Source organism: Rattus norvegicus, chromosome 3 (assembly GCF_036323735.1).
Source record: "Rattus norvegicus strain BN/NHsdMcwi chromosome 3, GRCr8, whole genome shotgun sequence".
NCBI classification, from domain to species: domain Eukaryota; kingdom Metazoa; phylum Chordata; class Mammalia; order Rodentia; family Muridae; genus Rattus; species Rattus norvegicus.
The window spans coordinates 154,804,028-154,830,847 of NC_086021.1; the positions used below are offsets into that span (position 1 = coordinate 154,804,028).

At 41.3% G+C, this 26,820-nt stretch overlaps 1 protein-coding gene and 1 non-coding gene across 6 annotated transcripts in view; one reads left to right on the top strand and one right to left on the bottom strand.

Moving 5' to 3' along the window:
• Kiz (kizuna centrosomal protein) overlaps window positions 1–26,820 on the top strand; it is a 107,538-nt gene that overhangs the window by 73,155 nt on the left and 7,563 nt on the right. For 3 of the 5 annotated variants that reach the window (XM_063283809.1, NM_001398980.1, XM_039106628.2), the window contains 6 exons: window positions 1,009–1,087; window positions 5,087–5,252; window positions 5,913–5,975; window positions 12,477–12,560; window positions 15,272–15,358; window positions 18,507–18,603. In XM_063283809.1, the coding sequence (XP_063139879.1) occupies window positions 1,009–1,087; window positions 5,087–5,252; window positions 5,913–5,975; window positions 12,477–12,560; window positions 15,272–15,358; window positions 18,507–18,603 (576 nt within the window). Of the gene's footprint in view, window positions 1–1,008; window positions 1,088–5,086; window positions 5,253–5,912; window positions 5,976–12,476; window positions 12,561–15,271; window positions 15,359–18,506; window positions 18,604–26,820 lie in introns of those variants that run through there. The other 2 variants (XM_006235182.4, XR_005502534.2) reach the window with 2 other exon arrangements.
• Trnaa-agc54 (transfer RNA alanine (anticodon AGC) 54) lies at window positions 6,923–6,997 on the bottom strand. Its single transcript has one exon. It is a non-coding gene; the product is annotated as a tRNA-Ala (tRNA).

A 26,820-nucleotide genomic window follows, 5' to 3' on the forward strand; every position in this document is an offset into this window, starting at 1 on the left:
GACACACCAGAAGAGAGCAGCAGATCCCATTACAGATGGTTGTGAGCCACTATGTGGTTGCTGGGATTTGAACTCAGGACCTCTGGAAGAGCAGTCAATGCTCTTAACCGCTGAGCCATCTCTCCAGCCCCCAATACCAAGAATTAATGAAACAAAAAATTAGTTTGTTGAAAGATAAGATTGCTAAACCCTTAATCAAACTAACAGTGAGAGACACTCACAAGTCATGTTGTCTATAATCCCAGTATCCAAGAGGTCCCTTACTTGTTTTCAATATAAGTAGTTCATAATGAAAATATCACTAAAAGGTGACATTAAGATGGAGATATGATTGATGTCTCTTACTGAGGTCTACTGGTATGGCGGGAAACCAACCATACCATTCTTTTAGTGTACATGTCTGTGAGTCTTAAAATATACTGTGTCAGGGTCACAGTGTAGACCATTTTGTGAGACTCAGTACAAGTGGCATTAGGTAGCTAGACTTTACAAAACTTGTTGGCTATTTCTATGTGCAAAGTTGAGAATGCTTGTTAGCAATAATATAACAAAATAAGTTGAAAAACGAAGAGCTTGGGAAAGACAGTGGATCAGGTCAAGAGATGTGTTGGTCCTGGGGCTCATCAGAAAGCCAGTCTAGCTGGACAGCAAATTCCAGATTCATTGAGAGGACCTGTCTCAAAAATTAAGGTAGAGAGTAACAGAAGACACCCAATGGCCTCTGGCCTCCACATGTGCACACATAAGCGAGTACAACCAGACATACGTGCACACACATATGTACACATGCATGGACACACATACACAGAGACATACACATACTCAACCTATGGAGGGGATTTGAACATCGTTTTGTAATTTCAAATATGTTAGGTTCCAGATTTTTCTTGATAAATGTTGTTCTATTAACTTGACTGTAAGACTTTTAAAAATATAAGAATCTTCTAATTCACTCATTTGTACATATATTTACAGATTTATAGTGCCTCTCCTATTTCTGTTTTACAGAGCTGAAGCAGTACCAGGTTGTCACTTATTGAAGACACAAGGGCAGTGTACGAAGGAACATGATGATTCTCTTAAAGAGGTAGGTGCTGAGGCTATTTTCTTTCAAAATCAAGATTGGGGCTAGTAGTAACATATTTAAATAAGCTCCAAGATTATACAGGCTATTTGTTTGGAGAAATAATATATTCTGAATGATAAACATTTAAAAAAATGGTTAACAGTGGTAAATGAGGGGCGCACAACTGGCTGATAATATTTTTAACTTTCTGATCTTAGATCTTTTACAGATTTTATGGAAGGACCCAACATCTGACTTAATATTAATTCAGGTCCCAGAGGTAGCTTAAATATATCTACCACAACATCTTCAGAGTTCAGAAACATCTGTAACATGCTGGGTTTTTTGTCTGTGCCATACTATAAAGTAGTATAAAGTCATTGAGTCTAAGCCAGCAAATATGTTTTTGGCCATTGTTGTATATTATACACAGGAACTAGCCCAGATACATTGGAAGGAAAGAAATATATGAAATGTGTCCCTCCTTTTCTGAGGCCAGTTACCAGGGTGCACATAATAGAATGGCAAAGAATGTGTGCTCTCAGAAAGGGAGCTCAGCTACACGCAGAAGCAGCGGGGAGAGCCTGTGATGGAAGGGGTCTTAGGACATGGAAGGTGACCCTTTAGAAATAGGCTTTGACAAGGTGAGGCTGAGGAAAATGTTTGGGGTGACAGGGAAAGGCTGTTAGGAACCAAAAAACAGACTAGGAAACCCGACACATGAGGCAATAGAACCATTTTTTTAATTGATTTTATTTTTAATTGTGTATGTGTGGGTGTCTGTATATGTAGGCATGTGCAAATGAATGTAGGTGTCTGTGGAAGCCAGAAGAGGGTTACATATCTCCTAGAGTTTGAAACACTGCTGCAGACTTTTGAGCAGAACTAGAATGTTTTCTTCCTTAAAAATGGGAGTAAACAGGCAGTTTCTGAAACATGTAGGTGTGGCTGAAGAAATGCACAATTCCGAAGAACAGTGTTATCACAAAAATGATGAAATGTCCTGTAAACCTCAGGACAAAATGCTTTTGTAGTTTCTGAAGCTGTTTTGGTTTCTGTAGTGTGCCCGTGTGCATGCAAGGGAGGGGTGAGGAAGGAGGGAGGCAAGGTGGGGCTGGGGGCTGGGAATTGAATTCAGTCTTGTTCATGTTAAGCACATTTTTACCATTACTCACTGCATATCCCGGCCCTCCTCATCCTTCTGGGATTAGCTAACTAGGGTATCTGAGTTGTTTCTGTGTATTGAAAAAGGATAGATATTCAGGAGAAACCATAGGTTAAATAGCTCTCTCTTTAGAGAAAATCTTAAAAGTAAGTGATTTTGAAAATGTAAGAAAGCTCCATTAGAAAAAATCAAAGTCTAATGAAGCCTAGAAGTATTTACTTTGATCTCTTGGGCAAATGGCTAATTAAACACCCGCATGTAAATTATGTTTACCTGTGGGTCTCTGTGCTGTCAGCTCTAGTCAATCCCTTCTCTTGAGTAAACACATGACCAAAGCCATAGAAACTCACTGTCCCCTGGAGACCAGATAAAAATCTGTCAGCACTGCATAACCTGTTAGGCAATTACATAATTGAGCTACGTGCTTTTAATTCATAAAAATTTGTAATAACTTTATGTGGGGGCAAAATGAGCTGAGGTTGTCATTGAATTACAAAGTGGCTTAACACTCCTTTATTCTCACGAGGTCTGTTTCCACAGGGGAGAACCTTGACACAGAAGAACAACTTTCTGATGTCACTCAGAATTGGTCTGGTCCTGCCCCACACAGATTTTATTTACCAGAAGACATAGTTCCTAAATGATAAATCGTTTACTGATATCTCATCCATATTCATGTCCTGGCTCTTGTGATCATTTCTCCATCTTTTAATTGCTACATAAATAAAATCCCTTTCTTTAACTTAAATATGATCAGTATCAGTGCATGTGTTTCTCTTTAAACACTGGAAAATATTTCTCTGTAACCAAGAGGGAAGATTTTGAGGATGTTAAATCTGGGAGCTGTCATCCACTGCCATTGTGCATTAATAGTGTGTGAGTGGTACTGTCCGCATAAAGACAAGAATTAATTCTGCTAAGTGCTTTCACACTTAGTTTCTCTTTGGAGCTGTGCTCCCTTATATACATCAGATTTCTTTAGAATTAGTTGACATTTCTTAGAAGAAACAAGCAGAAAAACAAAAACAAAACCTTGAAATGTAAAACAGAAAAATGCTACTGTCCATAAACAGTCCTTTGGCATGAGGTATGACCTTTAATATTAAAGTATTTACAAATAGTGTTAGGAGTATAGCTTGGTGGTAGGCTTCAATCTGCAGTAAAATTCTCTCTCTCTCTCTCTCTCTCTCTCTCTCTCTCTCTCTCTCTCTCTCCCTCCCTCTCTCTCTCTCTCTCTCCTCACACATTGCACTGCCTCAGTATGAACCTCCCTTTCCTGCTTGCCACAAAGTGAATTTCCAACACCAGGCCCTTTGGGAGTACAACTCTTTCACACACTACCCCAGACCAGTTTCTCTAGCCTCTACCATAAGCCCAGATCCACGAGATGCACCTAAGAAAGTCAGAAGGAAAAGGCCTTGCAGCAGTGTTACAGCCCAGGACAAGACCCTTAAAGGAGCTTCTGAATGAAACGCCCCGGGCTGGGGCTCCCATTCTTTGCTTCAGAGACCCTCATATCAGAGCTGTGCTAATCACTAAGAATTACTTGTTTCCTTTTTATTTACTGAACAATTGCTTGTTACCCAGACAGTCAACTCCATGGAACCTGAGGACCTTTGTCTAGTTCTACCAGTCATATTGGCTTGTGATGTCTTAGGCCCATTTCTTGCAGATTGGGTGGACACTACCCATATTTTCTATTTTCATCAATCAACAGGTCACCATCACTATTACCAGGATAGAGCAAATCACTTCTCTCTAATAGAGAGTGTATACTCTGGCAGTGCGACAGTGTGATAGAGGTTGTCTGCTAGATAGTCACCTCTTGTTCTTAGCGTAGTTTTATGTCTTAGGAACAAAGTGCTCACCTATAAATTAAAGACTTAGTTACCTCAGACCACGGTTCACTGCCATTTTTCCTCACATTGCTTCTCAGGTAGGCTGTGATTAAATTTGATTTCCCTGTACAGGCAGGATAGTTAATGTCCGTTGAAAAAAGACATGCAGTAACAAGTGAGTGTCTCCAGCTCCTCAGGAGACTCAAAGGCAAGCGTAGCCTTTCATCCTTGCCTGAAGTTTAAGACTCATGAACAGATCAGTTATCTTTTTGCTTAGTGTATTTCTTCAATTCATTCTTATTTAGGTATATGTATGCCTATATGTGCATCACATGCAAGCAGCATTTGCAATGGTCTGAGGAGGGCATCAGATCCTCAGGAACTGAAATTACAGGCTGCCTGATGTAGGTACAGGGAACTAAACCCAAGCCTCAGCACAAAACAGCAAGAGCTTTTAACTGCCGAGCCCTATTGCCAGCCCCTAAACCAATGCTCTGTTACAGATTTAGAAATCAGGATTCATTCAATGAGAGAATTAATCTTCCATTTAGAAGGTCTGCTTCTGTGTATAAAAAAGGGAGGATAGGCTAGCTCAGATAAACAGAGGTGATCTTATCTCACAGACCTACTTCTCAAGTAGGACATTTGTATAGTACATAAGATTCAGTCTTCAAAAACGTTATTGTCAATGAAAATTGTTGTACAGAATTAAATTGTGTTGGAAAATAACCAGATGTTATTTTTTAATTAAAATGTTTTTCAAATATTTTAATCATGAACTCTTCCCAGACCCTCCCTACCTCCCTACCCACCCAGCGTCATGTTGGTTCTCTCTCTCCCTCTGCCCTCTTCTGCTATTTTGATCTTGAGGGCATTTTAATGTCAGGAAAGAAATTAAATTCTAAGTAAAGCTTAACCTAAAATTGTATTTTAAATGTGAGTCTTTGAGAGCAAGAGAACAGGGTTCCAGTTTGTTTTGATTTTTTTTTTTTTTGTGCTTTCTTTGAAACACTGTAGGCAACAACATTATTGAAAAAAGTCCTTACCGAAGAATGTGACCACAGGTCAGCTATTCACAGTAATGAATCATCTTGCAGCATGCCATCTATTCTGAATGACAATAATGGAATAAAGGAAGCAAAACCCGCCCTGCGTCTCAACAGTGTTCTTACAAGGGAACAAGGTAACTATTGTGTGCAGTGTCCACAGCAAAAAGGCATTCAGAGTCAACGCAGCATCCTTTCTCAAGGCATTAGGCTAGCCAAGCCCATCTCAGGTTTCATGTGCATAGTATGTTGGTTGTTTTATGGTACCTTTCGGTTTATGTGCATGTTCTCAGTGGAAACCCTGAGTGTAGTTCTGTTGAGCTTCTAGTGAAATAAATAAAGTTAAGAAATCTTAAGCTGATCACTCACACTAGCAGTACCTTTTAGATAACAAAAACTGTAAATGAAGAGATAGTGAAAAAATAAAAGAATTCTATTAAAATTCCACGTACAGGGACTGGAGAGACGGCTCAGTGGTTAAGAGCACTGACTGCTCTTAGAGAAGATTCAGGTTCGGCTCCTGTACTCACATGGCAGCTCAAGGTGTCCTTTACTTTTGCTCCCTTCTGGCCTCCCACGGGCACCAGGCACAACATACACATGGTACACATACATACATGCAGGCAAAACCTTCTTGCACATAAAATAAATCTTAAAGCATGCAGGGCTAGGAGTGTAGTTCAGTGGGAGAGAGCTCGCCCAGCATGTGTGGAGCCCTCGGTTCCAACCTCAGTACTGAAGAACAAACCTGGTTTCATAATTTTGAAACACATTTATTAATGTTTTTAATTTTTTAGAAGTTTCAAGTGGCTGTGGAGATGAGAGCAAGGAAGAAGGCACAGCTGCGGTCCCAGTCACAGGTAAAGGTACCAGTGCCTACAAGCTTCAGTCACAGGATGCAGTCTCACTGCATGATCAGGGAATTCAGGGTTAGTCATTGCTGGGTCCAGTGACTTAGCAATTGGAAGGAGAATGCACTCACCTTCTGTATGCAAGCTGTGCTAGCATAACCCGAGCCGGTTAACAACTATGCCCACTGAGCTTCTCATCTCGATTTTAAGTATTCGGTCTGTAAGCATCCCCCATCATACAGGCTTTCAGCACCTGAAGCCACGAGAAGATGTCATTTGGCCAGGGTAAGAGACTAGATGACAAACTGTAGGTGTTTCTAATTTTACTTTTTTTCTTTTCCTGTGGAAATTGAACTTCAAACTGTTATTTTTAAAAATGCATTAGATAGGGAGTTTGCTTGTGCCTCGGGTACAAAAGCCTGTCTAGCGATTTAAAATTCTCACTAATCATGCTTCATCCATCAAGACCTATTAAGACTTGTGCACATGTATTACGTGTGTTTATAGGTGGAATCTGAATTGTGTCATTACAATTTTTTTTTTGTTTTGAAATATCAGCAAGCAGCAATTAGTATTCTGAACGGAACCTTATTTGTTGTACATCTAAATTTACTAGATCCTTATTTTGTAAAGTGGTATGTTGCTTCATTATAAATTCAAAGGTCTGACTTTAAATATTTATACACATAAACACACCGTTGCTGAGGTACTGAGGCATGCATCTGCATATGAGGTTGTTTTGTTCTTGTTTACAAGCAAAAGAGAATGGCTTGCTTTATGGTAATACATTTCACGGCATGATGATTAATTTTTAAGCTCGAGTTTCTGTAATGAACTCTTGTTTCGAAAATGGAGTTTACAGCAGAACAGTTATTATGTATGTATAATATTTCACTCCACTATACAAAGATTTTCTTTACTTTTTTTTTCTTTTTTCTTTTTTCTTTTTTTTTTTTTTTCGGAGCTGGGGATCGAACCCAGGGCCTTTCGCTTGCTAGGCAAACGCTCTACCGCTGAGCTAAATCCCCAACCCAGATTTTCTTTACTTTTAAACATTTTTCCCAATAATGTTCATTATGTTTTGATTTGTCAATTTGAGGAAATGCTGATAGGGTTCCCTATGATTTTTGTTCATTTGTTTTTGTTATTGTTAAAAGAAGAATTGTAGATGATCCCTAAGCTCCAGATAGCCATGAAGTCATTTGGTTATCTTTTTTCTTATATTTACTTTTGAGTGCAGAAGTAGTTAATGGCCTCTGAATATTTCAGTTAGGACTGTAAGCCTGTGATCACAAAGGATCATCTGTAAACTTAGGTAAAATAGGCGGTAATTCTAACAGCCCACCCTCCATCTATCAATAGTTGCCAGAGAATAGTATGCTTTAGTATGCCTTAGCATACTGAAGCATTAGCCATTGTAAAATACCACAGGAGAGTCAGGGCTGGTGGTGACGCATGCCTTTAATCATAGCACTCAGAAGGCAGAGGCAAGGAGATCTCAGAGTTGGAGGCCAGTCTCATCTGCAGTGCAAGTTCCCAGATAGCCAGGCCTACACAGAGAAGCTCTGTCTCCGAACAAACAAACAAACAAACATAGCACGGGAGTCCCAGAAAACTTTAAGATATTTTTACTGTAGTATCGCTGTTCTGTTCTTGCTACCCAGACCCTTGTCCTTCTAAGCACCCTGGGGCCTCCCGTAAGGTTCACATCGAAGTGCTTCAAATGCCTTGCAAATCTTCCATCTGAGAGCATAGACTCATTGAAGGCTTCTTGGCACAAGAGCCAGAGACCGACAGCCTTGATCAGTAAGGTCCCTGGAGCTGGCCTGCAGTTCACCACTAAGGGTGTTCCTTATGGACTACCTGGAATATCCAAACATTCAGAAATCCTCCAAGACTTTCTTCTGATGAATAAAAAAAATACCTTTCTGGAGTCAAATCATTAGCCATGTTCTCAGGTGGCAATTTCTTGAGAGAACGAGCTCAGCAGTACTGCTGGAGGCACCATCACCAAGGAATCACAGTGACACTACCCTCATTCACTCTGTAACTCAGGGTGTGGGAGTGAACGTGACAGGGTAACACACTGAAGGCAGCTAGATATCCTTCTGCAGGCCACATGATAGCTGTCAGCAGGCATATCCTGATGTGTTGTCTCATAAGTGTTGATGGACAGTTCAGCATTATCCAAAATGCACCCCTGTGCAGAAAATACTTAGGAAAATAACATATTTTGATGCCAACTCCTGGATGGTTTCTTTGGTTTTCTGTAGTGTACATAATATATAGGATCATGTTGAAGGCTCTCGGAAGAATTTAAAGGAAACTGAAAATTGTGAACTGCGATTTTACAATATATCATATAGTTGAAAATGAAGTCCTTGTTTGTTTGTTCCTTGTTTGTTTGCTGAGGTGGGATTTTTCTCTATAGCCCTGGATGTCCTAGAACTCACTGTATAGACCAGGCTGGTTGAAGTTCTTCTTAATAGCAAGCAACACTTCTTTTGTTATTTTTGGAGAAACTTGCTATGGAATACACATAGGCTCATATATGGGACCTTTAAAAAAAAAGTAGCAGGTCCAATTGGGACATAAACTTTCTCTTAACTTCTGAACCATCTCTCCAGTCCCTATACCAGCTTTCTCAATACATTAAAATGATCCTTGTTGTTTCTCTGCATCCCATTTTTTGGGGGGAACCTCCCTGGTAGATGAAACTGCTTTCTAATAAGACTCAGGGCAACTCTAATCAAATCACATTGGAGTGTTAAGATTGAAAGCTATTGATAAAACTCTCCCTTGGGTTGACCAGAAGGTTATAATAGTAACTTTGGTGTCCAGAAATGCTCTTCAATGTGGCTCTTTCTCTGTGTACCTGTTTGCTTTGCATTCATTTTAGAAGGAAATAGGGAAGCAAGAGGGCAGGGTAAAATCCAAGTCAGGTTCCAGGCTGGGTGGAAGGCTCTGATATTCCACTGTACTCAGAATAAGAGTCTTGAGACATTAACATAAGAAGGGCACATTATCTCTCTCTGTATATTTGAGGAGTAAATGCTATCATTTACTGTGCGTAACTGTGGAGTGTAGATCAGTAACAAAGGCACTTTCTAGCTCTTTATTTCATAAAACAAAGCTAGGAGTCTTCCAGGTATGAGATCGTGGGCTGAGAACCTGAACCACAGCAAGGCTGTAGAAGGAACATTTGTTTATAGAACATGCCACTCATTCATGCCAAGGCTGTGACTAGCAATGTACACTAAGGGAACCAAGGAACCAACATTCTAATGCCTTCACTTCCCCTTCTTACTTGTTTATATCCTCCCAAACTTAAGCCGCCTTACCAGAGTTCATCTATCCCTCCAAAGGCATCTGCTTCGTTAGTCATCAAAGAAAAAGTGTTTTCTCCCCCCCAGGATTTATGTGGACTGTCCCTTGTACAGCACCTATCCCCCAGTGTACAAGTATTCCCACAGACCAGCCTATTGTTAACAGTCTACCCCTTTTTATTTGTCTAGTCTTCTTACTAAAGAATCCATATAAAACAAAGAATGTTACATCTATAAATGTGTTTCTGTATATGATAGATAATATACCACTTAATATATTTAGCCCATTACTTGGACTGAACCTTGGGATACCAAGGACAGAAAAGACTGCCCCTGCCCACAATCAGCCTTAATCATTTCTAACTTTCTTAATAGTCTGTTAGGACTCAACTTGAGTAACTCATCCTGCTAGTCAAACAGAAACTTAGAAAGGTTGGAACCAGCTCAGTGGATGTGGAATCCAACTTGAGGATTCAGTGATTCCATTCCTCCGCCTCGACTCTTATTTTAGTAGCAGAAAGGCAGCTCACTGTACCAGGGCTTCTGGGTCAAGGAGACCTCAGTGTATATCATGGCAAAAGAAGGAGTTTAACAAGGGTGTTCTGGGAACAGTGATGAGCAGCCATACATTTCTTTTCTCTTCGGCTACACCTAGAGAAGTGAGCAGCTTGCCTTACTAAGAGGCTTTCTTTTTATAAAGTGGGACAGGCCTGGGTACAGCTGAACCTCTGAAACCATGTGAAGGATGCAGGATGTTGTGGTCAGTTTTTCTGGAAACACGCAAACAAGGAAGAAAGTAATGCTTAGTAAGATTATGAGAGAACATGTCCCTCTGAAGTGTGCACATCTACAGTGATAGCATTTTTATTTGTATTTACACCAGTGTGCCTTTCAGTACCAAGCTTGCATTTAAGCAAATGATACAACTTATATTAAATCATGAAACCCAGCACCTTATGTAGTATGTGCCATACAGTGAACCCTTAATTTGTCAAACAAATGAATAAAAATGGGGAATTAAGGAGTTTCCTTAAATGCTTGTTGATTCAGGCCAGAACAGTATCTCTTTCAGTTACTCACTCCACCACCACTTTTCCCACCCCACGTGCCCATCCTGGCAAAACTCATCTCCTTAAGCTGCATGTGAAAAGGGCTGTCGGCTTTTATCTCAAGAGGATTAAGCCTCTAAGAATGTCCATTCAGCCTCTCATTCTTTTAACACCAATTCTGATGGTCAAGCTGTGTTAAAAGTGTTGCTTCGCTGTGCCCTTCCTCCTCAGTACTCTTTGGCCAGCTGAAATGCTCTACAGTTGTCACACTGAAGCACCGTGGAGAGGCTGTACAGGTCAGCATCTACCTGCAGGGCGCTGCTTGGCTTCCGGGTTCCGACACTACCTCCCCAAACATTACAGTTTCTGTTTTATACCAAGCTGAAAGGGAGCTGAAAATATACAATGGCCAGGTTGTCATTGGTGACTGGATTTACCCTGGAAGGAAAGAATGCAGTGACAAGTTTGGGCCACCCAAGTGTTATGGCATATAACCTCCAGGACAGCAAGTTCACGAAAAATGTTTTTTTCTTGCATTGTCCAAGAAGTGCTTTACTCGAAAGAATTAGTAGTGCCTGGGTCAGGGAACTTCCAAAGAATGTGAAACCAGGACATCATTGCTTGTATTGTTCTCCATGGTAGTCAGCACCTCTGCCTCTAGGCTGGAGTCAGCCTGTCAGCCTCTGCCTCTCTGCAGTGAGCCTATTGCCTGCCGCCTGCAGGTGGGGGACAGAGGCTTTTAACCAGGATGTGAAAGAATAGAAAGACCTTTCTGAGGAGTGCTGTTGGTTAGTGTCCTGCATTTGAGGAGAGATTCTCCCCATGATTATGCAGTAAAATTCCATGTGGGCTTTCTGTACTGTGATACATCAGAACTAACCAAGGTAGGTCCCAGGCACAAGCATTTTATTACACATCCAAGTGGGTTTCTAGGTTGAGAATTGTGGCGTGTCAAAGCTGGGAGAGGCTCTGTGGGTCAGTTTGTAAAAAGGCCTTTATTTTACACAAACAATTCAAATTGAGAACGAGGTGGGGATTTAGACATTTTGATAAAATCGGGAGTCAGGAGGAGCATTGTTTCTCCCAAGCTGCTATGATGGTGAGGCCATAAGCTTACCAGCTGCAGAGCCCTGCACTCATAGTCCCAGATCCTCAACAGGCTGCAGCACAAGCAGCATTAGCGTTAACAGTAAGCCGCCCTGAGCAACAAAATTCCAAAAATGAAAACAAAAGTAGTAGACTTACTCTGTCACAGTTCAGGATGCAAAAGCCCAAGGTACCATCAGACCGAGCTCCAGGAAGATTTCTTCCCAGTGGTTCTGGTTCGTGATGGCGTCTCCTCAGGGTTTATGTTTGCCTCTGCTTTTACACCGCCTCCGATCTGTCTTTGAGTCCGCTGCTCCTACAGAACAGACACCTGTCTCTGGGCTTAGGTCCAGTGAAAGTGCAGGGCAGTTTCATCTTGCCCTCCTTAGCTAATATGTCTACAACAATCTATTACCAAATAAGATCATGTTCTGAGGTTTGAATGGGCTTGAATTTGGAGGTAAGGAAGGCAGTATTCAGCCCACTATAGGGTTTGAGAAGGGTTTTCTTGATATTTTACATTACTAGCATTTGTGGCACCTCATACCCATTATTCCTGGCCATTCTATGAGAAAGATATGTCAGTATTTCTAATTTTTCTAATTTTCTATATAAATTATTGAGTACCAATTGCTAGAAATGTTTTTACAAAACTATTTAAAATGAGAGTGTGGCTCAGTGGTAGAGCTCCTACTTAGCTTGCATGAGCCTATGGGAAATAAGGAAAAGCACCAGACTATGCCATTAAACCCAGCTTTTAACAGAGATCACTCAAGGTGATCTGAAACTGGTGGTTGAGAACTGGAAATTAACCTCCTCTGATTAGACAGTGGTAAGCAGCAAGCGGTACAGTTGTTATACCTAACGGCTTCGTGTTTTCATAGTCTCCATCCAGCTTCCACATACTTTGTAGATTACTTTTAACATAATATGATGTAAATGCTATATAACTGTGTCATTTAGGATGTAATGATGAGAAAAAAGTCTGTATATACCCAATACTAACGCATTTTACCAACTATTTCTAATCCATGTTTGGTTTTGGATAGGTGGCTATGGGACGGAAGGACACAGAGAGGCAGACCTAGTACCCTCAGAACTGTTTCCGTTCAGCTTGGGAGCAGCCATGAAAGGTCAGTTACAAGCCTGACATTGATCTTCTTCTGGTTTAATTGTTGAGTTGATTCACAGAAATTAAAACTAGAATGTAAATGTCTTCTCTGACACTGCCCCAGGCAGCCCTGTGAGTTAGGAGTGTTCCTTGTGTATTAGCAGCACTCATGGGGAAAACAGATAGAGAAAACTCACAGTGGATTCGCTGACCCAAGGCTCTGGTGGGCAAGTTTAGCACTGGAAGTCCAGATGTGAAGATTCCCCTGTGTAAACCTGTGCTGAGTCTGCCCACATTCAGAGACATGTGGCCTTTTTTCCCTGAAATCTTAATATGTAAGCATCATCTGTTATATGTTCCAAATTGTAAAGGCACCCATATTCAATTTTTTCATTTTTATTCGAGCAGATTATTAGATAACTGATTTATGGGCTTAAAGTGATAACACATGTCTTTTGAATTAATTTTAGAAATACCATTTTGCTTTTAATGTTATTTTTGCAAAAGCAACTGAGTTTGTTTCATTGTCAGTGCATCCAATATAACATGAAAAAACATTTTAGCGTGTGTAGAAATACATAAAAAGTAATAAATAGAACCGTAGCATTCTTTCTAGTGAAAGCATTTTTCAATTTTAATTTTAGAATTTCTGCCCACTTCATATAGGAACAGTACTTAAACATCTTTGGTTGAACGCCTGTTTCTTTGTGGGTTCAAGGTCTGGCTCCCTTGCTGCGGTGATAGTATTGTCTGTGTCTCCCTTTGTTATTCCTTTCCAGACCCAACACTCTCTCTCTCTCTCTCTCTCTCTCTCTCTCTCTCTCTCTCTCTCTCTCTCTCTCTCTCTCTTTTTTTATTAAGGATTTCTGCAAAAGCAATGGGCAGATTCCTTGCCTCCATACACTCCTTAGAGGCTGGGGAAACACATGTGTATCTTGTAATGGGCTGTTAAAAGCACTTGTTCATCAGATATTTTCTTTTTATTTGTAGATTTAGGAGTATTTTAGCAGGTGTACATTTGCATATAAAAGAGAATAAAAGATACGAAGTTGAGGCTTTTTCTTTCCCCTCTCCTCAGCGTCCTCTCTGTCCTACCCCCTTTATTCAGCACGGTTTTCACCTTTTTTTCTCTAGCTGCTTCTATTTTCTAGACCCAAAATGCATATCAAAAAGAAAAAAAAACCCTCTTAGTGATCCCTCAGCTTTGCAGGAAGATGGATGATTGGGCTCTGGCAGCTTATGTAACAAAGTAGAGGAAATATATTTATCTCATTGTGTCATCAGCACGGAATTAATAAACAGAATAGGTTTTAATCTCTTGGCTGGATACTACGTGGGATGTAGACTCCTTGCCTTGTATGTTTTAAACTGCAATATTTTCTACTTCTTAAGCGAAAATTTGACATCGAATTGAATATATAGTAGTGCTTGACTACAGGATTCAGAACCGAAAACTTGAGGAGGTGTGTGTGTGTGTGTGTGTGTGTGTGTGTGTTTCTGTATATGAAAAGAATTGACTTCTTTAAAAATGTTGGATTCATCTAATCATTTTAATTACCCCATAATTCTTGAGTGGTTAACATTACAATGAGAGAAGTTTCGCTGGAGTTCCAAGGCACAGGCACAGGCTACAGTGTACACCAAGCCTTTTACAGCTAGTCCTCGGATTTTCAGATTTATGCCTCGCTTGCATCCAGGATGAGCTTAGATTCTTCAGCTCTTAGTCCTGTGTTTACAGCAGGCTAGCTTTTACTTTTGCTTTTATATTTGACTTTTTCTCCTGTATTCACTTACCCATTCACATTGTAACCACATTGGCAAGGCAGTGGCACACTGCAACTTTAACTGCTTGTTTCCTTGCTCTCTTTGTTTCCTTCCTGAAGAGCCAGGGCCCAAGTTACAAAAAAAGTCATATTCATTGTTTGGCCTTTTTGCACTGTGAAGTTGGCTTCCTGGCTAAGCCTTTTACACTGTTCCGGGAGGGTTCTACACTCACTGTTCCAGAACCTCTAGCAAATAGTATAGTCTTGCCTGCAGAGTCTGAAGCTGGCCCACAATCACTTAACATCTCAGGGCTCACATAGCCTCCAGATAGTGTTCAGGTCCTCGCCCTTTCAATGAGCGCTTTCCCTAGAGTCCTGTTTGTACCTTTGCCTGCAGCTTTGCTGATCCCTCTGTGCACCTAGCTTTGCTTTCTGTAGGCAGCCACCCTCTCCTCAGCCCTAGGGGGTAGATTTTTCACTGAACCTGCCCAGTGGGTCTGCCTCTAACCCTCCTGAGATCTTTGCATTCTCTCTCCCCTCTCTCAGAGCCCCACACTCTAGTATTAGAACCTGAGAATCAGGGCCTGGAGCCCAGTGACTTTTCTACCAGGATGCTGCTTCTTCGAGGTCAGAATAGAGAGAAGCTATTGATTTTGACAATGAATCTACACATGGATCCACTGAAATGACAAATTTGTGGTCTGAAATGAACTCTTAAAGTTCGTCCCAGAGTCTTAAAATTTAGGTGCAACTCAATTTTTATTTAAGACTTACACTTGTGAGGTAGAGATAGGAAATTACAGATTTGGGTTCTATAGGGAAACCATGCATTTGAGAAATGTGTACCTCTTTATAGAGAGACCTAATTAGGGACCCATGCTTCTGAGAAATGTTAGCCTCAAAGAGGAATTTAAGAAACACTGATAAACAGTTGAAAGTAGAATGTTTCTTTGCTTTTCTTCATCTATAGAAACCAAAGCCTACCAGTTACTGAAGAAGTCTACCCTTCAGGATAATTCAAATCAAGCTGAAGAGAGATTTGAAAGTCAGTTTTCAAGTAAGTTGGGGTCGATTCAGCACTTGACTCCTGTGGCAAGGGGATGAGGGCAGACACCAGGATGGTGCTTCGAGAAGCATGGTTTTAGGGTTTGCTTTGTAATGAGTGTTACTGAGTCTGAGTGAGCAAGGACGTTTTCATGCTTAGCAGACAGGCATTTAGAAAGGCCCTCACTTCTGGGTACGTGGGGTCCAGCGTGGTAGTAGCTTTCACAGGCCCTATGTTTCTATTTGGTATGTCATGAAGGTATCTCTTCCCCAATTCCCACAAGATACTCCAAATTCTCTTCTCTACATGTCCTCCTCATCTTGTGAGGAGGACAGCTTTATGCTGCGTGTCCACTCTTGTGGGAATGCTGGGAAATTCTCCACAGTTATAATGAAAGGAATGTACATTCCAAGAACCTAACATTTAGGCTTAAACATAGATTCTTTAATCTAGGATTTTGTTTCAATTTTAATTTTCCTACATTCTTCCACTATACATGTGGTTTTCATTTTATTATATTTTCTTTTCATGTATTATTCAATTGGACACCCATTATCAAATGTACATAATATATAAGAACATATATAGTGATTTTTTTTTAATTTTAGACTTACATGTTTTATTTTATGTGTATACATTTTTTGCCAATGTGAATATGTACCATGTGCATGCTTGGTGCTGATGGATGTCGGAAGAGAAGTTGTATTCTCTAGAAGCGTAGTTACAGTTGATTGTGAACCACCATGGAAATCGAGCCCCAGGCCCTCTGGAAGAGGAGCTGGTACTCTCAACCACCAGCTGTGCCACCTTTCCAGCTCAGAATGACTTTAATCTTCTATGATCACCATACTCTGTTTTTCCTATCAGAATTGTACAGTGAGTTCTGAATGCCATACAGTTCATAGACGATAGATATTCAGGTTTCCAGTTGTCTCAAACATGTCTTCCTCAGACAGATACTTTCTTAAGACATGTGCTATCTGTGTGCGGAGAATGCATTTTTAGTAATATCAGTGGCACTGTCATTTATTTTGGTTGCTTTTACGATCAGTAAGCTACTTTAGGTTAAAGACCCAGCCCACGCCCCTAATGAAAAGCTCCTGGGGAGAGCCAGCCATTTTGATGATGGTGATTTGGCTCCAAAAATGTAGAAATCGAAGTCTCTTGAGGTGAAAAGCAGGGCCTCTGTCCCTATTGCTTCAGAAAGATCTTAGTACAGGTCAGCTTTCTGTTCACATTTGTGACATAGAGTCTGAATGGAGATAGGTCTGAGACAGTGTTGTCCACCCCCCTCATCTTATAGATAAGGTCTCAAGAGAGGAACGCCTTGCTCAGAGCATAACTGCAAGCAGCTGCACACAGGTGGGAAGGCAGCGCTGCAGAGACTTTTGGCAAGTCTATTTTGGCAAAGTCTATTTTGGTTTTTGGCTTTTGATTTTTTTTTTTTCAACACTGTTTCTCTCTGTAGCCCTGTCCTAGAATTCTCTTAGTGGACCAGGCTGGCCTTGAACTCAGAGATCCACCTACTTCTGCCTCCCAAGTGCTGAGATTAAAGTTGTGTGCCATATGGGGCTGGGGATTTAGCTCAGTGGTAGAGCGCTTACCTAGGAAGCACAAGGCCCTGGGTTCGGTCCCCAGCTCCGAAAAAAAAAAAAGAACCAACTAAAGTTGTGTGCCAGGTGGCAAGTGTATTTCGATACCTAATTGGCAGGTACAAAAGACAAGTATTTGGCATAAATTATCATCTCTTGGTTATCTATAAAAATTATACTACTATTAAATATATTAATAGCTTATTTCAAATAATATATATTCTTTGAGCAGTTCATACAATTATACAATATATTTTGATCCTATTCTGTTAAACTTTTCATATGTGAAATGGCACCTGACAGGTTGTATGGCCAGCACAGGCAGTTCAGTTTCCTTGGTCTGTCTCACAGTGGCACCTTGTAGGATCCCAGTAGTCTGATGATAGTATTGACAGGAGCTTCTGATGCTGTTGGCTGCTCTTAGAATTGACAGTGCCTGCCTCCACTCTCCACTGCCTTCTTGCTTTTACTGTCCTGTAGTCCCCTGAGCTGCAGAGAGCAGATGACCATCTTAGATCGTAAAGGGAAACTTCTCCACACTGAAAAGCAGTGAGGGCAGGAATCTTATCCTTACCTCTCACTCTTGAAGGAGCACTCTGTCTCAGTTACTTTCTGAGTTAGATGGTTTAGGTCTCTGTGTCCAGATCTGTTACTGAGAAAACCCACTTAAGTTCTGAACCTCACTTTTTATAACCCAAAGTCCTGTCCTTTACAAATGTGGAGACCCTGTTTGAGTTGAGCATGCACATGGTGCTGAAAGAGTTATCCTGCTACAGAGATAATATACAGGCAAACCATTCAAGGTTAGCAACTCAGCAAGCCTGCAGCAAAGCTGCCTATACACTCTCTGGGATCTGGGGTAACTGCCCATTGAAAGCAGAAGTGCCACAGAAATATCTAAGGCTGAGGACAGTGGGGACAGTCCAGCCTCCATCCCCAGGGAAAAGGGTGTGTTGCATGTCCATGTCCTCAACATAGGCTGAGAGTGGCCTTGATGGCTTTTAGTGGAAATTTATTCTTCTTTGTGGGATAACAAACAGGATTTAGCCAAAGGGCTTAAGAGTAGATAGTGTGGGAGCCTCCAGGAGTGTGAGTTTATGTCTGAGACCTGGTTCTCCTGGTACCTGTTGTCTTGGTGAGCCATTCATCCCTGTGTCCTAACAAAGTGAATTAAGTCTTCAACTTGTGCTCTTATTTGTACTTTCTGTCCATTTACCGCAGAGCTCTGGTACTTAGCTCTAGGTCATATGCTTGCCTAGCACATTTGAGGAGGTCTCGGGCTCAGTCCCCACACCCCAGAAAAGGACTGAGTAAAGTTTAAAAAAAAAAGCAGACTGCCTTGGATAGTTTTAGCTTTGTTTGTTTTTATTTTATTTTTAGTATTATAATGAAAATTCCCCGTTTCTTTTCAGTGTTCTATGAGTATTTTGTCTCTGGGCCTAGAAACCCTGAAACCTTCTGTGGCTTGAACAGGATCTTCCTCTTGATTTTCTAAGATCCTGGGAGGCTGCGGATGCGTTCGTCTCGTGCGGTAGATAACTCATTCTCCTTGACTGTGTTTGTCACAGGTTTGGATATTGGCGGCAGCACGTTCAAGACAAAGACAGCCCACAAAATCGCCTCGGAAGCTAGTTTTTCATCCAGTGAAGGAAGTCCTTTGTCAAGGTAAAGTCCTGAGAGCCTTTCTGAATAGCAGTAACAAGATGAGAAATGTCACTACGCAAAGAGTTCAGCCCTGGCTGCGTGTTATTTTGTGTGTGACTTGATGGAGGGTTATGGTTTGGGGTTTTTGTTTATCTAAAATAACAGTCAAAACTTTAGTCTACCTTTGAAAATGTTTGCACCAGAGCCACGCATTGTTTTGCAGCTGTTGTTGCCTTGGTTTAAGACTCAATTGACACCTCAGTGAACCACAAATTAGCGCCTACAGCTGCTCGCAGTAGGACTGCTTAGAGCCCACACAAAGGAGGTTGTCAGGAAAAGGGCAGGGAGAAGACATCAGGCCTTAAGAGAACTAAAGTGGCATGTTTCTTCTTTCTGAGACAGTTGATAGACCGACAGGCAATTGCTCTGTATTAGTTTTTGTGTATGGATTCTTTTTTTTTTTTAAAAAAGCAAGTCTTCCAGCCACATTACTCACTCCTTTTCTGATGTGCTCTTGCTTACTCCCCTAACGCACTGAATGTATTTTTTTACACTTGTTAAAATGTAACACTTTTGTGAGCTATAATAAGCAAGTTCTGTGCTGTTGTGCCATCAGCATCCAGTACTAATCATGCAGCGACTTCCAGTCATTTAGGAAGCATTTACAATGTGAATCTAAGCAATTGCCCGATGCAGTGCCCACTCTTACTTTGGACTAAATACTATTTCAAACAGCCTCCAAGCCTCCTTTGCAGTAGCGCTGCTCATTTAAAAAGTGTTCTTTGGATGACCGCATTACCTTTGAATTTACTACTTGACCCTGCTAAAATGTTAAAACATGACCTTTACATTGCTTCTGCTGTGTGTAATGTCCACATAACAAAATGATCTGATCCAGAAATGTCATACTAAAAGGAAATGAAAATGGAAAAAAAAATCTGCTCGTTTGTATTTTACAAAAGCATTACAGTGTTTTAGGACCTGGACTATGGATGGGTTAACTTTCTCAAATTCTTGCTTTTAGAAACTTGGTAAGCACCCAAAATGTTTTCTTCTTTATAAGAAATTACCTTTTAATACCCAGTTTTTGTTTGTATTTTTTGAGAAAATAGGAGCTTACTGGTTTTGGGACAGTATTGAATACACTATCCTTGGGGTTATACTCAAATAAATTTGAGTTTGGATCTTTTAAGAGAATTTTTAAAGGTCAGTAAATTCTACAGATAGTTCCCAGTTTTAATGTTACCATTTGGCTTAAAAATGTATCTCGTTAGTTTTTAAGATTGTTAAAATCTTAAAATTTGTCCCCATTATATTTTGAAGACATTAAAATAAGTCCTATCTCTATCCCCCACACCAAGATAGAGTTTGTCTGTGTAGCCCCGACTGTCCTGGAACTCAGTCTGTAGACCAGACTGGCCTCAAACTCACAGAGATCTGAATTAAGGGTGAGGGCTGCTAGTGCCTAGCATTGAAACAAGCTCTTTATGTTCTTTGAGACGTTCTTAAGCACACTTAGAAAATAATAGGATCAGATAGGACATTTTCTCAGCCTGGTCATTCATACCCAGCCACAGTTCACCAACCAGATGAAAATTAAACTTTGTTTTTTCTACAAATTAAAGTAAGGAGCCTCTTGTAATTATATGCCTGCATGAAATTAACTTTCAAATAAATCATAAGTAATCTCATCACCCCCTTTAAGAAAAAGAAACCCACTAAAAGGTCTTCCAGGAAACCTCAGTTCTAGATACTTGATAGTAATCTAGCATGAAGGGCTTTGAGGGGTGAGTTGTGGCTTGGTGTGCTGTTCTACACAGTTTGGTTCTTGTGCTGGGTCTGTTATTGTTCATATCCCACCCTGGGCTTTGGAGAGCTCAGGTTTTGCTGTTTGTGCCTGGTTTCACTGAAATTTCTTAGAGGCTTACATTTAAGGATCCCACTCACTGCAGTCACTCCTTGTGCTTTATTGCTTTTACAAGTGGTCTCGAAACCCAGTACTTGAGAATAAACATAACAGTGCGGCGCTGCTGTGGCACTTTTAAAAATTCTTCTTTGCTCTATTTTGTCAGTGAGCTGATGAGCAATCTCAAAAAAAAAAAAAAAAAAAAAAAAAGACCCTGTTGGACCTTAAAAAAAAATGGCTTCCTCTGATGTCCTAGAGACAATAATTATGATGTGCTAGTTAAGCCCAAACTACAGCTGAGGGATTTTACTTTAAAGCAGGGGCTTGGGCGCAAAAATGCATTTATAGCTCTTTGTCTGCACCTCATTATGTGTGGGCCTGATTCATTAAGTAATTGGTTTGCAGTTGTTTACATGAGTATTAAGGCCTTCTTTTCAGCCGCCTTTGAGAGATACATTGTGCAAATGTTGCCTGTGATGAATGCAGAATGAGGGCCAGAGGGTCCCTCCTATTGGCTAAACAGTGCACTCTGTTGAAAAGCCAGAGAAAGGGATTGGGTGCTGCTTTGCATAGCAATGACTTTCTTAATAAGCGTTACAGATTAATACACACAAGCTATAAAAGATGCAAAGAGATACTCTTAGCACATTTATACATGCTCATTTCATTGTGACGGTGGCGGCGTCCCCGCGCTTTCATATTCCGTTTTGCAGAGCAGAGGCTTCAGTGTATGAGCCGTAATAGAATCCGATGTTTATTGTATTATAAATCACGGGCAAGTAGGCCGATCGGCAACAGTTTATTATTAAAGATTCTTTCAGTGTAAATCTTTTTCTACCATTGTATTTGCTTCAGTAAAATCATTTTGTGGTTGAGTGGGGATGAAAGGCATGATGTACGAAGGAGTGAGTCCTAATAGGAAGCTGTTCTCCGAGTAAAGACCACTTGTTCCCTTTTGTTCCGGGGTGCATGCCAGAGCTTCCTCTCCTCTGCAAACATTGTCTCTCTTTACCTTCCCCAGGAAGCGGCTTCACTCTCCAGGACCCATTTATTCAATGGAGAGTGTATCTTCACAGCTCCCTTGTAAGTTCAGCTTACAGGTTCCCTTGTAACTCCAGCCTTCTGGTTGAATCAAGATAAGATTTTTGCCGAAAGAAAAGAATGTGTGCTTGCTACATAATTGCCTGGGGGAAAGGTACTAAAAGTCACCGGGCCACCCACACCCCTTAACAGGGCCACCGTGGGTGGCATTCCATGCCAGCCCTGCAGCCATGGAATCGGCCAGCGGAGGGCGCCAGCATGCAGCTGTTGATCAGATGGTGGCCGCAGCTTTTCTTTCTCTGGTCATTTGTTATTTTCTCTGGAATGGTATAAAGATATTTAGTTATTAGCTGTCCATTGAAATAAAAACAAAAGAAAATTCTGGCAGTCCTTCCTGTACCTTATAAAGTGCCCACCTCCATCTCTAGCCTAGGAAATCTGCATTGACCTTAAATTTTACTAAATTAGAAACTTCTTAAGCATTCCATAATCACTGTCATTAACTCATAAATTTATTTTGTTTCCTGACATAACACTTTTGCGTAAGAAAAATCACATTATTTAATGGGAAAAAGTAAACTAGCTGACTCCAGGGCAACAAAAATTACAGCGTGTGCTGTAGGAGCTCCAACTGGCCATCAGGGGGCGCTCAGACTTTGTCAATTTAAACAGCCTCAGCCTTGGGTGGCCTTTACAACTTAAGATTGGTATTTGTGGAGATTTGTTGATATGGTCATTTGTACTTTTATTTCTTTCTGGATTGCTTTGTTTCCTATATTTTTTCCAGAAAAATGTCTATTTTGAAGGAAAAAAATCCAGCCAAAGATGCTATTTGAAAATGTTTAATACTGACTCTAAATCCACAGAAATGTTTGTGGTTCACAGCCAGGATACCACATCTTCTCATAGGTGAGCATGCCTCTGCTTTCATGTGTGTGTGCACGTGTGTGTGTGTGTGTGTGTGTGTGTGTGTGTGTGTGTGTGTGTAGGCCAAAGGTTAGTGCTGGATATTTTTCTTGATAGCCCTATACCTTATTTTTCAACACAAGTTCTCTCAATGCACCTGAAACTCATCCATTTGCCTAGATTCAGCCACTGAGTTCCAAGGAGCTGCCTATTCCACCCACCCTGACCCCAGTGCTAGAGTTACATACACACATCCAGCTTTGACACAGGCACTGGGGACCCAAACTCAGGTCTTCATGTTTCACAGTAAGCACTGTCCTGACTGAGCCATATCATTGGCCCTCCAGTCTTATAATTAGGCCCTAGAACAGAACAGTGCATCCCACCGAGGGCCATTTCTTAATTGTCCTCAATGTCACAAGTTGTATTTTTGGCAGGATCCTCAGGGTTAATTGCCAAATTCAAATGAACCCCAAATCCAGTAATTTAGGTGTGTTTTTTAATGGGACGTGGCTTTCCCCTGGAGGCAGGATTGGCAGTCAGTATGTTGCTAACAGTAGCATATTCCCCAGGTCTTCTAGTCTCCAAATCTGTCTACCTTTCAGGACCAGAAGTGAGTACCAAGCCCCATCCCAACTCTTCTACTGTTGCAGGTCTTGAGGAGACCTATTGCGTGCACCCCCTCTATCTGGAACAGCCACGTTCTAGTGTTCTTGCTGCCTACTGTGTGACTTATGGGATATCCTTCAGGGTACCAGCTCAGATGCTGTGCCCTAAAGCAACATGCAACTCCATGCCTTTGGCCTCTGTTGTTTGGGTGAGATACACCAACCCTATTGTTTATCTGCTTTCAAATGCTTCCTGGTCAGAGGATGACTGTGTCATATGCCCTTCTAGTGGCCATATAGCATTTCTGTCACCCCCTAACTAGGTGTAGGAGCTGTTTATACCTTGTTTCCCCTCACCATGTGAGCTTCTCATTGGTCTGGAGGGTTTATCAGCAGAGCTGGGTAACTGCTGAACTTCCTGCAAGAGCACTCAGCCATTCACCAAAGCCTTCTTCATGCAAGCCACTTGCAAAGCGCCTCCCTCTGTCTGGCATCGTCTTCCTGACCTGAAGGGCAGTGTGTATTCTATCCAGTTATCTGCAAGTGGTGTGTCTAGGAGAGGAGTACACATTTTCAAATGGAAATCTTAGCTCACTTCAAATTAGGTCACCTTCCCAAACTGTTCTGATGCTGTCTGCAGTCAGTTTGAAGAAATAGGAAGGAAGTGGGCATCTTACAGAAAGCCTTAATGGAATCTTTCCTGACCGCTGTCCTGTGTGCTGATGGAAGACTTGTCTTGGTCTTGACCTTCATGAGGATGTGTAGGCTCTTGGCACATGTCAGGGACCGGAAACAGCATCCTCAGCTGTGCCCTCCTTCTGGTGCCCTTGTCTTCAGTGAGAAGCAGTACTTTTGAAGAGCTGGAGTGTGTTCTACTTTTTTTTCTTACAAAGCACCAAGTTTCCTATGGTGTTTTCATTCGCACTTACTGTGCTGCGTTTTTACTGTGTTTTTGTCAACTCGAAACAAACTAGAGTCATTTGGAGGAAGGAACCTCAACTGAAAAACACCCACATCCGATTGGCTTATAGTCAGGCCTGCGGAGCCTTGATTGATTGATGATTGATATGGGAGGGCCCAACCCAGCCCAGCATAGGCAGTGCTAAACCTGGTCCTGGGATGTAAAAGAAAGCAGGCTGAGTAAGCCACGGAGAGCAAGCCATGTAAGAAGTGTGACTAGTGTTTCTCTCCATGGCCTCTCCTTTGGGTCCTGCCTCTAGGTTTCTGTCTTGAGTTTATTTTTAGGCCCCAAAATCATATAGCTGTAGCTGTTGATGTATGTGTCTGCTTTTATGTCACCCCCATGTTCTTGTTACCATAGTTCTTTAAGATACCTTGACATTAGGTATGGTAATGCCTCTAACCTTTTTTTCTTTACCCTCTCAGGATTATTTTGGCTATCTGAATTTCTTGTCCTTTCAGATGAATTTTATGACTGATTTTTCTATTTCTATAGAAAACAACTTAAGAATTTTGATAAGAATTGTACTGAATCTGTAGATTGCTTTTGGAAAATAGCAATTTTCATAATACTGATCCCACTGATCCATGAACATGGAAGCTCTTTCCATCTTCTGGTATCTTCTTCAATTTCTCTCAAGTATTTTAAAGTTTTCATTAGAAAGGTCTTTAACTTCCTTGGCCAGGTGTTTTCCAAGGTTATACATGGTTGGAGGGCAATTGTGAATGGGATTGTTTCCCCTGTTTCTCAATGGGTTTATTAGTGATATATAGGAGGAACTACTGATTTTTAAACGTTAATTTTGTATCCTGCCACTTTGCTGAAAGTGCTTATCGGATCTAAGAGTTTTCTAGAGGAGTTTGTAGGGTCTCCTTTTTTATAGAATCTGCAAACATAGATAATTTGACTTTTTCAATCCCTATTTGGTTTTCTGGTATTTCTACTCTAGCTTAGACCTTCAGTACATTTAATAGAAGTGGAGAAAGAAGACTACTCTTGTCTTTCTTTTGATTTCACTGGAACTGCTTTAATGCTCCCCTATGTACTGTAACAGTGTTGGCTGTAGGTTGCGAATGCTTTTGGTGTTGTTTTCATGTCTTATTGAATTTGGTTTGCAAGCATTTTTTTAGTGCCTATGATCGGGAGCTTGGTCTATCATTTGTTTTGTTGTTGTACCTTTATTGATACAGGAAAATGCTGTCATTACAGAGAGAATTTGGAAGTACCCCTTTCCTGTTTTATGGAATAGTTTAAGAAGGTATTACTAGGGGTTGGGGATTTAGCTCAGTGGTAGAGCGCTTGCCTAGCAAGCACAAGGCCCTGGGTTCGGTCCCCAGCTCTGAAAGAAAAAAAAAAAAAAAAGAAAGAAAGAAGGTATTACTAGTTCTCCTTTGAAAGTCTGGTAAAATTCATCAGTCCTGGCCATTAGTAAATCAACTTTTTAACGTGTTTATTGTATTTTTGTGTGTATGATGTTTGCTTGCATATAGGTGTGTGTACCACGTGTGTGTCTGTTGTCTTCAGAGGTCAGAAGAGAGTGTCGGGTCCTCTGGAAGTGGAATTATTCATGTTTGTGAGTGCCATGCAGATGCCAGGAGCCATACCCCAGCCCTCTGCAAGAGCCACATGTGCTCTTAACTGATGAGCAGTCTCTCCTACTCCCCAGGGATTGTTTTGTTTTGTTTTTGCGACCAGTCTCACTGTTTGTTATTGAGCCTCTGACTTAGTCACACGGCTCCTATAAAAGAAAGCATCTACTTGGGGGCTTAGGCCATTATGATCATGGCAAAGAGCATGGTGTCAGGCAGGCTTGGTGCTAGAAAAGTAGATGAGAGCTACACCCTGATCTGAAAGCAGAGTAGGAGAGACTGGGTCTGGCATGGGCTTGTGAGACCTCAAAGCCCACTCCCAGTGACAAATGCTCCTTCCAACAAGGCCACACCTCCTAACATTCAACTCCCTAGTGGCTAAGCATTCTAATATTTGAGTCTATGGGGGCCATTCTTATTTAAACCACCACCTTCCACTCCTTGACCCCCATAGGCTTGTAGCTATATAATAGTGCAAAAATGTATTGAGTCCAACTTCAAAAGTCCCTGTAGTCTATCTGTCACAGTCCTAGCACTGCTTAAACATCCAAAGTCTCTACTGAGACCCATGGCAATCTCTTAACTGTAACTCCTGTAAAATCAAAATCAAAAAGCAGACACATACTTCCAACATACGATGGCATAGAACAGACTTTACCATTCCAAAAGGACGGGAGCACAGTGAGGAAATACTGGGCCAAAGCAAGACTAAAACCAGCAGGACAAACTCCAGAGTCTGCATCTCCAGTGTGATGTCAAAGCACTCAGCTCTTCAACTCCTTTCAGCTCTGTTGACTGCAACACATCTCTCTCTCTCTCTCTTGGGCTGGTCCTCACACCTGTCTGCAGCTCTCATTGGCAGGAATCCCACAAATCTGGCATCTCCAACACAGTCCAGACTTCACCGTCACAGCTTCATGCCTCCATGCATGGCCTCTCTCAGCCTCCATGCAGGGACACCCCCAACACACGCCTGGCCTCGGCAGCTTTCTTTAGCTATGGAGGGAGATTCCACAACCCTTTTTTGTATCCTTGACTCTAAGCCAGAACCATATGGCCAGAGCTGCCAAGTTCTGCTTGTTGGGACTGGAACTTGGCCCCTCCTCCAATGACACTGCATCAGCTTTCTGTTACTGATGAGTCCCTTCTCGGCTTTAGTGTTCCTTTAATTCCTTTTTACAAGTTGGAAGCTTAGTAAGCCAGGTCTTGCCCTGAGGTCACCAGACC